This window comes from Hydra vulgaris, chromosome 13, assembly GCF_038396675.1.
Source record: "Hydra vulgaris chromosome 13, alternate assembly HydraT2T_AEP".
Classification (NCBI taxonomy): domain Eukaryota; kingdom Metazoa; phylum Cnidaria; class Hydrozoa; order Anthoathecata; family Hydridae; genus Hydra; species Hydra vulgaris.
In genome coordinates, this window is record NC_088932.1 from 19085027 (window position 1) to 19097934 (window position 12908).

At 27.1% G+C, this 12908-nt stretch overlaps 1 protein-coding gene across 1 annotated transcript; it reads left to right on the forward strand.

Annotated features, from left to right (window-relative positions):
• The first annotated feature begins 1629 nt into the window (after positions 1 to 1629).
• LOC124815548 (alpha-ketoglutarate dehydrogenase component 4) lies at positions 1630 to 12684 on the forward strand. The gene is made up of 3 exons (XM_065815250.1): positions 1630 to 1893; positions 3474 to 3694; positions 12555 to 12684. Exons 1-3 carry the CDS (start codon positions 1767 to 1769, stop codon positions 12573 to 12575), a joined length of 369 nt encoding a protein of 122 aa, XP_065671322.1. The 5' UTR covers positions 1630 to 1766; the 3' UTR covers positions 12576 to 12684.
• The last annotated feature ends 224 nt before the right edge of the window (positions 12685 to 12908 follow it).

Genomic DNA, 12908 nt, shown 5'->3' on the forward strand with positions numbered 1-12908 from the left:
TTGTGTTATTTTTAATCTATTTACATATTTAATTTGTTTCGCAAAAATAAGTTATAAACAAGTTTATAACTTATTAAGCAATGGTTGAATATTGCTTTTGGATAAACTTTCAGAAAATGAGTTTTTATACCTAATAATGAACCTGCCATTGATGCTGCACCATCGTATCTTTGGTCCCTCATTATTTTAATACTCAAGTTTAATTTTAATAAAGATATCTTGTAGTCTCACTCGCTTCAACTTTACAAATGACACAAATTCCTCATCTATCTCATGTTATCTATAAATACGTTGTAGAGCAAGAAATATTCCCCCTTTTTGGTGAGAGTTAACTGCATCTACAAAGACTTGAGAATTTAGCTTCTTTTATTTTTTTGTTTTTTGTTAAAGAAGCTTTTCGAACAAGCTTCTGTTATAAAAAAAAAAAATTCTTAAAACTGAGTCTTATTCCTGACCTTAGCTGAAATATAGAAAGAATTTTTTTATTGTTGAAGCTAACAAATGGTACTGCAACTCCTAAATAAAATCTTCCATGACATGACATGACATGACTATAAAAATTCAAAGAAAATTACCGATATTTTTAAGTTTATCTATATTTTCAAGCATATCCTGCAGTGAAATGCATTGTTTACCATCATTAATAACAACTTTCATAATGAATTTTGGAATGCGTGTTTAACATTGGGTTCAATCAGTAGGTTCTTTAGTCAGATAGTCGACTCTTAACATTCAATCATTGAATTATCAATCAATTTCTTTTTTATTAATCAGTTAGTTTATTGATTTCAAAAGCATTTGGTACAGTGGATCACTGCACCCTCTTAGATAAACTAAACCATTAGTTTATCTAAAAGATTGCGGTATAATTAACAAAACTTATTATTTGATTAAAAGCTGTGTTACCAATAAAAAGTAAAATGTACATAATGTACAACCTAGAACCTTAAACTTCTTATGTGGAATCCATTGAGGATTAACTGCTGGTTCACTCCAAGTTTTTGATTTACATAAATGATTTTTGTAATACATCCTTGAAACTGAATTCAGTTATATTTGCAGATGGTATTTCTTATTAACAATGATATCAAGAAACTATTAAACTATTGGTAGATATGAATATAGACCTAAATTAAGTAAATAATTGGTTTAACGTCTAACAAACTCTCACTTAAGATCTTTATCTTAAATGATGAATTAATTCAAAAACCAGTTTAAGGATGTTAGAAACTCTTGTTGATGAAAACGATAAACGATAAACGATAAACTATTATTTCATATATTACTTAAAACATATTACATAAATTTAACTTTTTGTTTAGGAGTCAATCCTAAGCACTGTTGAAGTTCGTTTAACTTCGCCAATCGAAGTTAAACGAAGTCGAAAAGCGAATATTCGTAAAAATTACTATTCGCTATTTAGTTTTTAGTTAATGAAAACACTATTCGCCGGTGCCTTAGTAAATCCACTTTTTTTCGCCTACTTTTGTTTTGTTACATTTTCCGCGTAAGATTGATTTCGGTAATAGTTACATAATTTTCCTCGCGTAAAAGTGTGCGCGAGAAAACCCCCTTTCCTTTCATCTGTCAAATGGATTTTAAAATGACCTTAATTTGTTGTTGACTAAAATTGAAAGCTGGATAACAGCAATAAATCATGCAGCTGATTTAGTAAAAATGAAAAATCTTAAAAAAAACATGAATATCTTGCTAAAAAAATCATTTAATAGTTGTGTCTTCAATTCGCATTTGTGACTACATCTAAAATGGCGATCATCAGGCGTATTCAAACAATATTTAGTTTTAAATACGGAGTATGCTTCCTTAGCACAAACGTAAAGTCGAGAAATCCTCTAATAGCTTTCCCAAAAAGACCAGTTATTGGAAACAAAGGTATGATTTTTTTAAAAACGTTTTACAATTTTTTTTTTAACAGAACTTCATCGTCAGTGAAAGACAAAAACAGAATCATATATATTTTAAATTGACTGGAAACAATGACTTTTCTATCTTGTTTATTTGCATGTTCTATTTCTTATTCTTTCTTTACTATTTAGATGCCAATAGTTATTGTTTTTTTTAACTTCTTTTTTTTATTTTTTTAATAAAAACTTTTTTTTGTAAACATAGTTTGAAAGATCAATTTTTGTTTTATTTTTGTTTTTTTTAATTAACCATTTTTTTTGCATTGACACCTTTTGAAAGATGATGAACTTAACAAAATTAATAAACTTAAAAATAAAAATAGAAAGTTAATTTTTACAATTTTAATCATATGTTTAAAATATGTTAAAAATGTTTAAAATATGTTTAAAATATGTTTAAAATATCAAACAGAAAAGTCTTAGGTCTAAGAAAGATATTGTTAAAGATTTTTCGTTTTAAAAAAGTAAAATAAAATAATATATAAATTGAAAAATATTGTTATACATTTTAAGGATGTTTACAATAGTTTCTTGCAAAAACACCTAATATAATGTAATAAATATAATAATATTAATTAATAATATTGTTATTGTTGTTCTTGTTATTATTATTATTGTTATTTTTATTATTATTATTGAAATAACTATAGCAACATTATCAGTGAAAGTACCCAGTAAACACAAGACATGTTAAACATGTTTAAATTTGTATTAATACATTTTAATATGTTTTCAAGATGTCTATAACATGTCTTGTGTTAACTGGACAATAACAGTTACAATGATAAAAAATGCTGTTACAAAAATAAAATTTCTTTAAACTTTGAAGTCTTTAAACTATTAAAAGTTCAAAAAATTTTTTTTAATTAACTTTGAAAAACATAATATTTAGACATAATACTTTTTTGCTGAATATATGTTTAGTAAAGTCTTTAGTAATTCTATAGAATCAAGGTTCCTTAAAGAGTTATAAGAGTATAAAAGATTTATAAAAAGTTAGGATATAAAGAGTTTCCTAAATCTAAAATATATGAAAAAAACAGGAAAAAATATTATTACTAAAAATTCTTATTACTATATTTTTTTTAAATTTTTTGTTTAAAATTGTTATTTTTTATGCAGTAAAATTTAAAATAATAATTTTTATTAAATGATAATTATATTTAAAACTTTATATAATTTTTCTTCAATTGAGACCCAAAAGAACACACGTAAAGCATTTTTTCTATAATATTAGGGACCCATTTAATTTTTGAATATGTAGCAACCCCTACAAAAATTTTCAAATCCAATATTATTATATAGAACTCATTAAATGGAGATATTTTTAAAAAATGTTTTTCGAACCACCCTAATATAGAGAGTTTAGTCAAAGATATACAGAGAATTACACAAAATATATACAGAGAAGGTCAAATATAAACTTTCTAGATCTATAGAGTTCTAGAAAGTTTACATTTGATCTGTTCATGTCTAGTTCCAGTTAAAAACAAAGAAAGTTTACTTCTTTTTCTTCATTTTGTTCATAAAAATATTTTGTAACTTTAGATTCAGACAAAAACAATGCTATTAACCTCGAAACATCTGGTTTGAGTCCTCCAAGTTTATTATTTTCAAAAAAATCTACAGAAAAGGTATTTTCTACAGGTCATCCAACTTCTGTGCAAACAATTTATAAGTCAGATGGGTCGTCAATTTTAATTACCGAGTCTTTGCCACTAAAATACAAAAGACCATTAATCAGCAATGAAGAAATAGAGTACATAATGGTATGAGTTGTTTATTAGAGTTGTTTTTTTATGTTATCTATTTTATCCAAAGAAATTAGCATTTGTTTATTTCTTTTTAAATATATATATATATATATATATATATATATATATATATATATATATATATATATATATATATATATATATATATATATATATATATATATATATATATATATATATATATATATATATATATATATATATATATATATATATATATATATATATATATATATATATATATATATATATATATATATATATACAGAGCCGTTCTTAAACTTTTTGGGGCCCTTAAAATTTTTTTTTTAACTTCATTGAATTCATTTTTATTGGGTTTTATTTCTAAGAAAAAACTTATGCAAAGAAATTACAAATCAATTTTGCTAGCCCTTTTGCAGTTGCATTTTTTTATCAACAGTAGTACCTATTGTAAATCCTGAAAGTCTTTCCTGTGACATTGTAGAACCCAGATAATAATTAATTTTGAATTAGTTTGAATTAGATTTGAAAATGATCGTTCACAATAAGCAATGGTTATGGGTATTGTTAAAATTATTCGATATACACGATACATACATTTAGATATAATTCTTCCAAATTCCTTCCTAAAATGAATTCCAAGTTCTCTATAATAGTATAATTATCTTCTAAAGTATATCTTTAAATAGAAAGTTCTTTTTAGAATTCCTCCTCTTCAACATTATTTCCTAAGTTTTTGACCAGATTTGAACAATTAATATTGTATTCATTTGTATTCATAGTTTTTAACTTTTTATTATCGAAAAGAAAACTAAAAGTTTGATTTAAAAAATTATGATTCAAATTGTTCTTGCAATGAATCTTCTACTTTATCAATTAGTTTATTAAAATAAGATTCTTTAAACTTATCTTCAGCCGTTTGACCGTTTGAAACGATATATGTATATCAATATCATCACAGCATTCAATTGGATCAATCATCGTCTATTGGTTCAATTTCTTTATTCGGTATATCAATATTGTAATACTTCTCATTTGCTTTATTTTTATGGTCTGTATAATAATAATAGTCTGCCAATCTTTTACGATTATGTACTCTCCGTTTTGACTAAACTAGGTTCTGGTGATTCATCAAGACAATCTTTGTTTTTACTTAATATTTGAGTATCACAAGAAGACCATTCAGTGAACTGTGCTATAACATCTATATATACCAATGCTTCTTGTGCTTTTTTTATAATCTGGTCATAATTGTTTAAGAAATCATCAAGAGATAATAGCATAGCCTTTGTATGTTGTAATGCAATATTAATTGCCATATTTTTTCCCTGAAGCAATTGGCTGAAAATGTGAAGCTTTGATAACAAGTGATACCAAATTGTTGTGAGCACAACAAATTCATAAGATTTTATTTGTTTTATTAAAAATGCGGCATGAGTTTTACAATCTCTATGGCTATTTTTAAGTTTATCTAGCGCAAGACTAATTTCTTTTATCTGGTATTTCACAGGTTTTATACTTTTAAAGCAATGTTCCCATCAAGTATTGCTTGGTGCCTTCAGATTAATTTTTTAATATTTTACTTGAATAGCCTTAATATTTTTAATATTTTACTTGAATTGCTTTGTTGATGCAGCAAAAATCTTGTATAAATTATTTAATGTAGTTAAATAGTTCTGACTTTTAATATTGTTTTTAACACTATCATTTATAACTAAATTGATGTTATGTCCACCACATGACATATACCATGCTTTTTTGTTGACTTCTAAAATTCGACTTTTCAATCCCTTATATTCTACTTTCATATTGCTTGCGTTGTCATACAACTGACCTTGGCAATCAGCGATCTTGATTGCTAATATTTCTAATTCCTAATACGAACGCTTGCTAAATTTTCTCTGGTATGATGACATATTTACAAAGTTTACGAAACTGTCTTGAACACTTGGCTTTTGGTTCACTATTATAACATTCTAAATGATGATGGACAACTGATCTTTTTCACAAAAATCTGATGTAGAATCTATCATTACGGAAAAGTATTTTGATGATTTAATAGTACTTACTATTGTATGTAAAATTCTAGAAGCTAGTTGTAAGATAATTTCGATTTGACTTATCACAGAAAAATATGATGTAACTCTTTTTTGTATCAGTTATTGATTTTAAATTTACTTTGAGTTCTGGAACAAAACCAGCAAGTAATTCAATTACTCCTAAAAAATTACCATTATTTGGTTCAAAGAGTTTTTCGTTGCTGCCCCTAAAAGCTAAATTTCGTTCACTTAAAAACAATATCGTTTTTACAATACATTTTAAAATTATTTGCCATCTTTGTTTTTCATAATTGAACACATTTTCATTGAGGTGATCTATTCTTGTTCTGTGTTTAATGTTAAATTCTAGAATTCACAATTTATACGCTGATTCAAGATGTTTCTTTAAAGTTACATTTTCAGATAACCGTATTCCTATATGGGTATAATCAGAAAATCCACTTGAAGTAAAGCTTATCTTTATTGATGAAAACAAATGACAACAGAAGCAGAAACTTTTTCCTGTCGAATATAAAAGCCAATTTCTTAATTCTTTTTCACCATTTTTTATTTGTCAGTAAAAAAAGTGTCACTGAAACATATTCCTTAAGAATTTCTTTTATAATGGATATCTTTAATACTTTTTGGCAACTGCTCTACCAAAAACATCTGTTGTTTGTTGTTGATTTCAGCAGGCTATGTTGCTGAATCAAATATATCATAATTGCATTTTGGTTAAGTGTTGCTCTCCGTTTGTAAATTAATTTTTGAAGTCTTGTTAGACATAATATCCTTAATATTGGATGCTGATTCACCACCATCTACATTCTTGTTCTGGTTATCAATGTTTTGAAGTTGTGGCTCATTCATATTTTCTTCATTATTATCAAATTTTGTAGTGTTCGAAACTGACAAACTTTCGCCTCATTTAAAAATTTATCTAATAATTCAGCAAGTCTATTTAATTCTGCTACTTTTCAGATCTGTTTCACTCTTTTTGTGTACCGCTTTCATAAAATCTTTTCAACATTTGAGGTAATTAAATGTTGTATGTAAATTTAAATTAAAGGACAAGTGAGTTCAAAAATGTTAACAAAACTGTTTAAAAAATAAATAAAAGCTAACAATTTGAAACAATAAAGCAACAGAACTATAAGGTATATTTGAAATATATTTGAAAAATATTATTTTTCAAATCAAATCGTTATCAAATTAATCAGATTTTTTTGTTCCCATTTGGTTGATTTTTAGATTAAAACTTTTCCAAAGGGAAATTTTGAGCGGAATTCCATTTCCATTTCAATGGAGTTTCATTCGATTGCGCATGCAAAATTAGGAAATATTCCTCAAACTCTTAATAAAATCTCTGCCTACTGATTATATGTTTGTATTTTTTTTATCTCTGGCTAATTATTTTTTAATTAATCTGAGTCTGTTTTGTGTGATAGCTATTGTCTCTACTTATCAGGCAAGATTTATATTTCTCATACTATTGCAGTTACCACATTTTCTACCATATTTTCTGCTTACAAACTACTTTTGTACTAACCACAAACCATCTTAACTTAGTTTCGATGTTTATGAGTGGTATTTACTTATTATATTTATAAGACACATTTCTGCCATAAAAGAAACGGTAAGTTACTCATAATTATTAATTACTATTTTCTATTTGCTTTCTGTTATTTCTATTCATTAAAATTGTTTATTTTAATACATGCGCATACATGCATGTGTACACGTTTGTCTCTTCTAGTGTAAGTTTACATGATATTTATATGTATTTACATATTTATTTATATTCACACTGCGCGCATCCCTCACCACCCTCATGAAATCTCTAAGAATATTGGAGCTGTATTAAAAACTGAGATAGGGATTGGGATTTTTGGCTTTTGTAGTGTAGTCCTATTATATTGCAATATTGACTAGCATGACATAGAGTGCAGGCGGTGAGATCTATTGCAAGGACCCCTGACAAGTGACGTTAGTGCAGGTCTCGGGCTCCCCGAAACGTCATTGGTGATCGTAGTGCATTTCTGAGGAGGGGGATCACCATTATCCACTACTTAATTCTTATTGGTTATCATGGCACCAACATTTTTTTACCTCTTGTACCCATATATGTTTATGCTTTGGTAGCTTTTTATTATATATTTGTTTAATTCATGGTATTTAAATATTTTGCTGATACTCAGGGAGTTGTCAGTTTTCTATTTTTTACTGTTTAGTACATTAATTATACAACATTTATAAACATTTTTTTACGATTACATATTGACACTATAGCATGGTGGTTGTGCGCTGTGTCATAATATGCAGATTCAGAGTTCGAACCTTGCAAAACATGTATATTTTGTTATTTATTTTTATTTTGCCCGAAACATTATTTATTACCATTTTTTTATTTAATTTATCATTTTATATTGTATGATATTTTTCTCCCTGTAGTCCTAAAGTTTTATTCCTCCTACAAAATAGTCTTTACATTCATCCATGATTCTTACCCAATGGCATCATCTACAATCTATATCTATGTTCTATATTTCCCAGGTCTACGTAACTGGACGGCTCTGTTGGTCACTTTTTGCGATCATTGTGTCACATAAACAATAAATATATTCTTTGTGGCTGTTGAGCCCGACTTTTTCCAATGTACACCACAGCGAGAAAACATACATTAGGCTATCTCGCTGGATGTGGTTACAGCGCTCAATAACCTAACAACTACACTGACACTCATGCACACGTTAATTCGGAAGCTCCATAACGCACATACTAAACGATACATACTAATGCACTACACCATCACACCTGTAGACATCAACAGTCTCTAAAATCAGTATATCAAATATTTGTTCTTTGTTACATATGATCTAAACACAGAATGACTAGAGTATTAGTTGTTTCTCCCCCTGCACCCCCTTCCTCCTCGAGCATCTAACTTCGTTCTTCTACTTCACAAAAGTCTTACCACTCATTTTATATTTTCTTATGATTTTTATTTAACGACACCATCTACAATCTGTTTTTATTTTCACATCTTCCAGGTCTACATAACTGGATGGCTCCGTTAGTCACTTTTTGTGATCATTAAAATAAGTTAATACTAAAGATTCTTAAGATTTTACTTCTAGTGCTAGTTATTATAAATAAGTTTCATATTAGAAAAACCTGTTTTTAATAATGGGGGGCCCAGTGCGGTTGCACTTGCGAAAGTATGGCTCTGTATATATGTATATATATATATATATATATATATATATATATATATATATATATATATATATATATATATATATATATATATTTAAACAACTTTTAAATGTATTCTACACAATAGAGTGCTCAATGTTCTTAAAAGAACAAAACTATTATATATTAGTAGAAAATCACTTTACAAAAGTTTTTTTCATTTTATACTGTGTTTCATCAACAAAGATTCATCAGAAATGAATGATCAAATTAATAAAACTTCAATTTATAACAAAAATTAAATTACAGGAAGTCGCAAATGTCTTAACTACTGTAAATTTTCACACATTTGTGGAATTTGCTGACACTATTATAAAAAGAATTCTTTAGAAATGATTACTTATGCTTTTTTTTAAAATGTTTTTTTTAAAAGGGTGTTTAATGTAAATATTATTTAAACTCATTTATTTTTATAGTTTTTTAAGAGAAACTTAAAGGCACGAAAATAAATTTTATTAATTTGATCATTCATTTCTGACGAATCTTTGTTGATAAAACACAGTGTAAAATGAAAAAAAATTTTGTAAAGTGATTTTCTTATTATATATATATATATATATATATATATATATATATATATATATATATATATATATATATATATATATATATATATATATATATATATATATATATATATATATATATATTTATATATATATTTATATATATATATATATATATATATATATATTTATATATATATATATATATATATTTATATATATATATATATATATTTATATATATATATATATATATATATATATATATATATATGTATATATATATATATATATATATATATATATATATATGATTTCTTAAAATGTATTTTTAGTCAATCAGAATGTATGAAATATGGAATATGTTACAATAGGATTAAAGTGTAAAACGCACGTTTTGATTGGATTAAAATATGAAACGCTTAGCATTTTATATTTTTAAACAAAAGCATTACCTTTTTTTAAATACTCCTTATATGATATTCTCCTCTGCTTACGTTTTCATAACTATAATTTACAATACAATTAAACTATATGAGCTTTAAACTTTTTCATTTCAAATAACAGTAAAATTGGATTAAAAATATTTTAAATAATAAAATAGTTTTTTAAAACATAATAACATTATAATAATCACGCCAAAAAACTTTATTTGAAAAGTAAGAGAACAACAAACAAAGTTATTAACTTTATGAATTAATTAAAGTTTTAAATGAATTGACCTTGTTATGCAATAAATACGCTATGTAATAAATCTTTTTAGTCTATATAAAAGAAACCTACAAATATTGTTTATTAAATGTTATAGTTATCTCTTGTTTATGAAATGTTATATTTAACGCTTCTCTCGCGAGATGGTAGAAGTAGTTAGGAAATAAATTTCATTTAATTCTTTATATTAGTAAGCGAATAAAGCATGTAAATGCAAAATTAGCGGCAAATCGATATTGGCCTTAAAGTTATTTTGGTTAATTATTCACATTTTTATTTAAAAAAATTTAAAATACTAGGGCAAGGTATATTATATATAGATCTTTTAAATTTGTGTTCTAAAAAAAAAAAAGGTCCTCCAAACGTAGACAAGATTTTTAGACTGGAATGCCCACACACACACACACACACACACACACACACACACACACACACACACACACACACACACACACACACACACACATATATATATATATTACATACATCATATATATGTATATATAATTCTTAATAATTGCATACTTAAAAAACCTCAATATACTCAAAAAAATTGCAGAGATTGATACTTAAAATTTAACTACTAATCATAGAATTGACAATGAGAATCTTTTATACCAAGTTTGACAGCATAATTAAAAATCAATGATCAAATATTATTTCTGAGTCATCTCTTAGCTAAAGTTTTTAAAACATAATTTTTAATTTAGTTGAATAGTCAAATTGAGCAGACATTTTAATGGTTTCTTTTAAAGAAGAACAAAGTACAAACAACACTGATCTTTTTGATGTCGCTCACGCCAATACTCTGACTATGATGCAAATGCTTGCTGCTATGAAAAAAAGGGTTTCAGAATAAGAGAAATAAATGTAGATCAAGTTAAAAATTGTTAGCTTCTACAGCTGAACTTATTTCATCTCGTTCTGAAAACAACTCAGCTGAAGATGGTGAAAAGATGGAAACTGGGGACAATTCGAGTGAGGGGGCTGTTGGAGGCATCACATTCTAGACACCAAAAGTGAGAGGGATAAAACTCTTGTTACTCCAGACCTGGCTGAAATAAGTAAGCTTTCAGTAATACTGGAGCTTTATAGAAAAAAACCAAGTATGAACCATAGATTACAGTTAATGACTTGGCAAGCCTAGTGGAAGGCATAAAGCAAAACACCATCGTTTATGCCTATTCTGAGTCAGTCAATAAACAAATATAAAGAATTTTCGGATCTTGTGATTATCTTTCTTGGCACTGCTGCTGCCAGAGGAGTATGATTCTTGTCAACTGGAGCAATGCACCATGCCCAATGGATCTCCAAAGTCATATACAGTCTCATGATCTGGATGTTCAAGACTCAGTTCAAAATGACACCCGCAGAAGAGAGAGGATTATTTGATGTGTGTGTTTACAGTGAAGGTCTACCTGAAAGCTTGGATCTCTGTACCTCAAGCAGCAGGTGCTCCTTACAGTGACCTTCTGCTGCTGAAGTCGCTACTTGAATACTCATCAATCCATTCAACCATTTCGAAGTCAACATTGTGCAAGTTTTCCAATCATTTGTGGTACTTGTCACAAGAACTTGTTAGCTTATCTTTCTTCGAAAGTCAAGTCAGCTTGTCAACTAAAAGACCAATAGTGAGTACCATGCAGAACAAAGAAGGATCATTCCAAGCAAAGCTCTTTATTCATTCAAGAGTAAGAACTTGAAAATTTTGTTACAGCAAAGTCAATGACGCTGTTCCGAATGATGGAACTTCCAGATGGATTTCTCATGGTTGATCCGCACTTGTAGGTGGACAAAATATAGTCAAAAATAGCAAAAATAGTAAAGTCTCTAAATGTTGTTAATGACCACGCAGAACCTGGAGTGTTACTGATTCAGAAATACAGCGGATTAATAACCAGAGATGAAATGCAGCTGCAATTCCTGTTGCAAGTTGTCAAGGATTATTGCAGAATGTACCCTGATAGCAGGAAACAGGCTATGTCCGGGCTGATGTCAACACAATAAATATTGATATTGCTGGGCTTTTTTAGACTGATACTATGAACACTGTCTGATATTGAACAAGTTGTGTAAATAATTTGCTCAATTTAATTGTCCAAAAATAAATACAATGTTAAAAATAAATTAAAATATATTCATATTTTGTTGATTTTTCATAATTTTTCCAACCTTTGAGGCACTTGCGAATATCATAAGAATTTATTTTATATGCATTTTATTAAAAAAAAATTTTTAAGGCTCCACCTTAGTTATTAAGTTAATAAGTAAATATAAGTTATTTATTGTGTTGATATTTAATTTGCTGAAATGATTCTTTTTAGTAAAATAGTATAAATTGTTTAATTTTTTTTTTTTTAGAGAGGTGGACCTGATTGTTGAGAGCTTTTGTTAGTGAAATCTCGAAGATGTTTTTTTTAATTTTGTTTTTAAATAATAAATATCTCGAGTCCATTGTATTATTATAGCTAAAAAGATTTGAAGCCATTTATTCCAGCTAGTCATTTAAATAGCAGTTAAACAACAGTTTAACTGCTAACAGTTTTTAGCTAGTCATTCAGACAGCAGTTAAACAACAGTCATTAGTTTACTAAAAAAGGATCTATTTGACCTCAAAGATAGCAAGTTTTGAAGGCGGATTCCCATGGAGTGAATTATTTCGCGCGAAGCGAATTTTTTCGCCGCCATTATTTCTTAGCATGCACACAAACATTT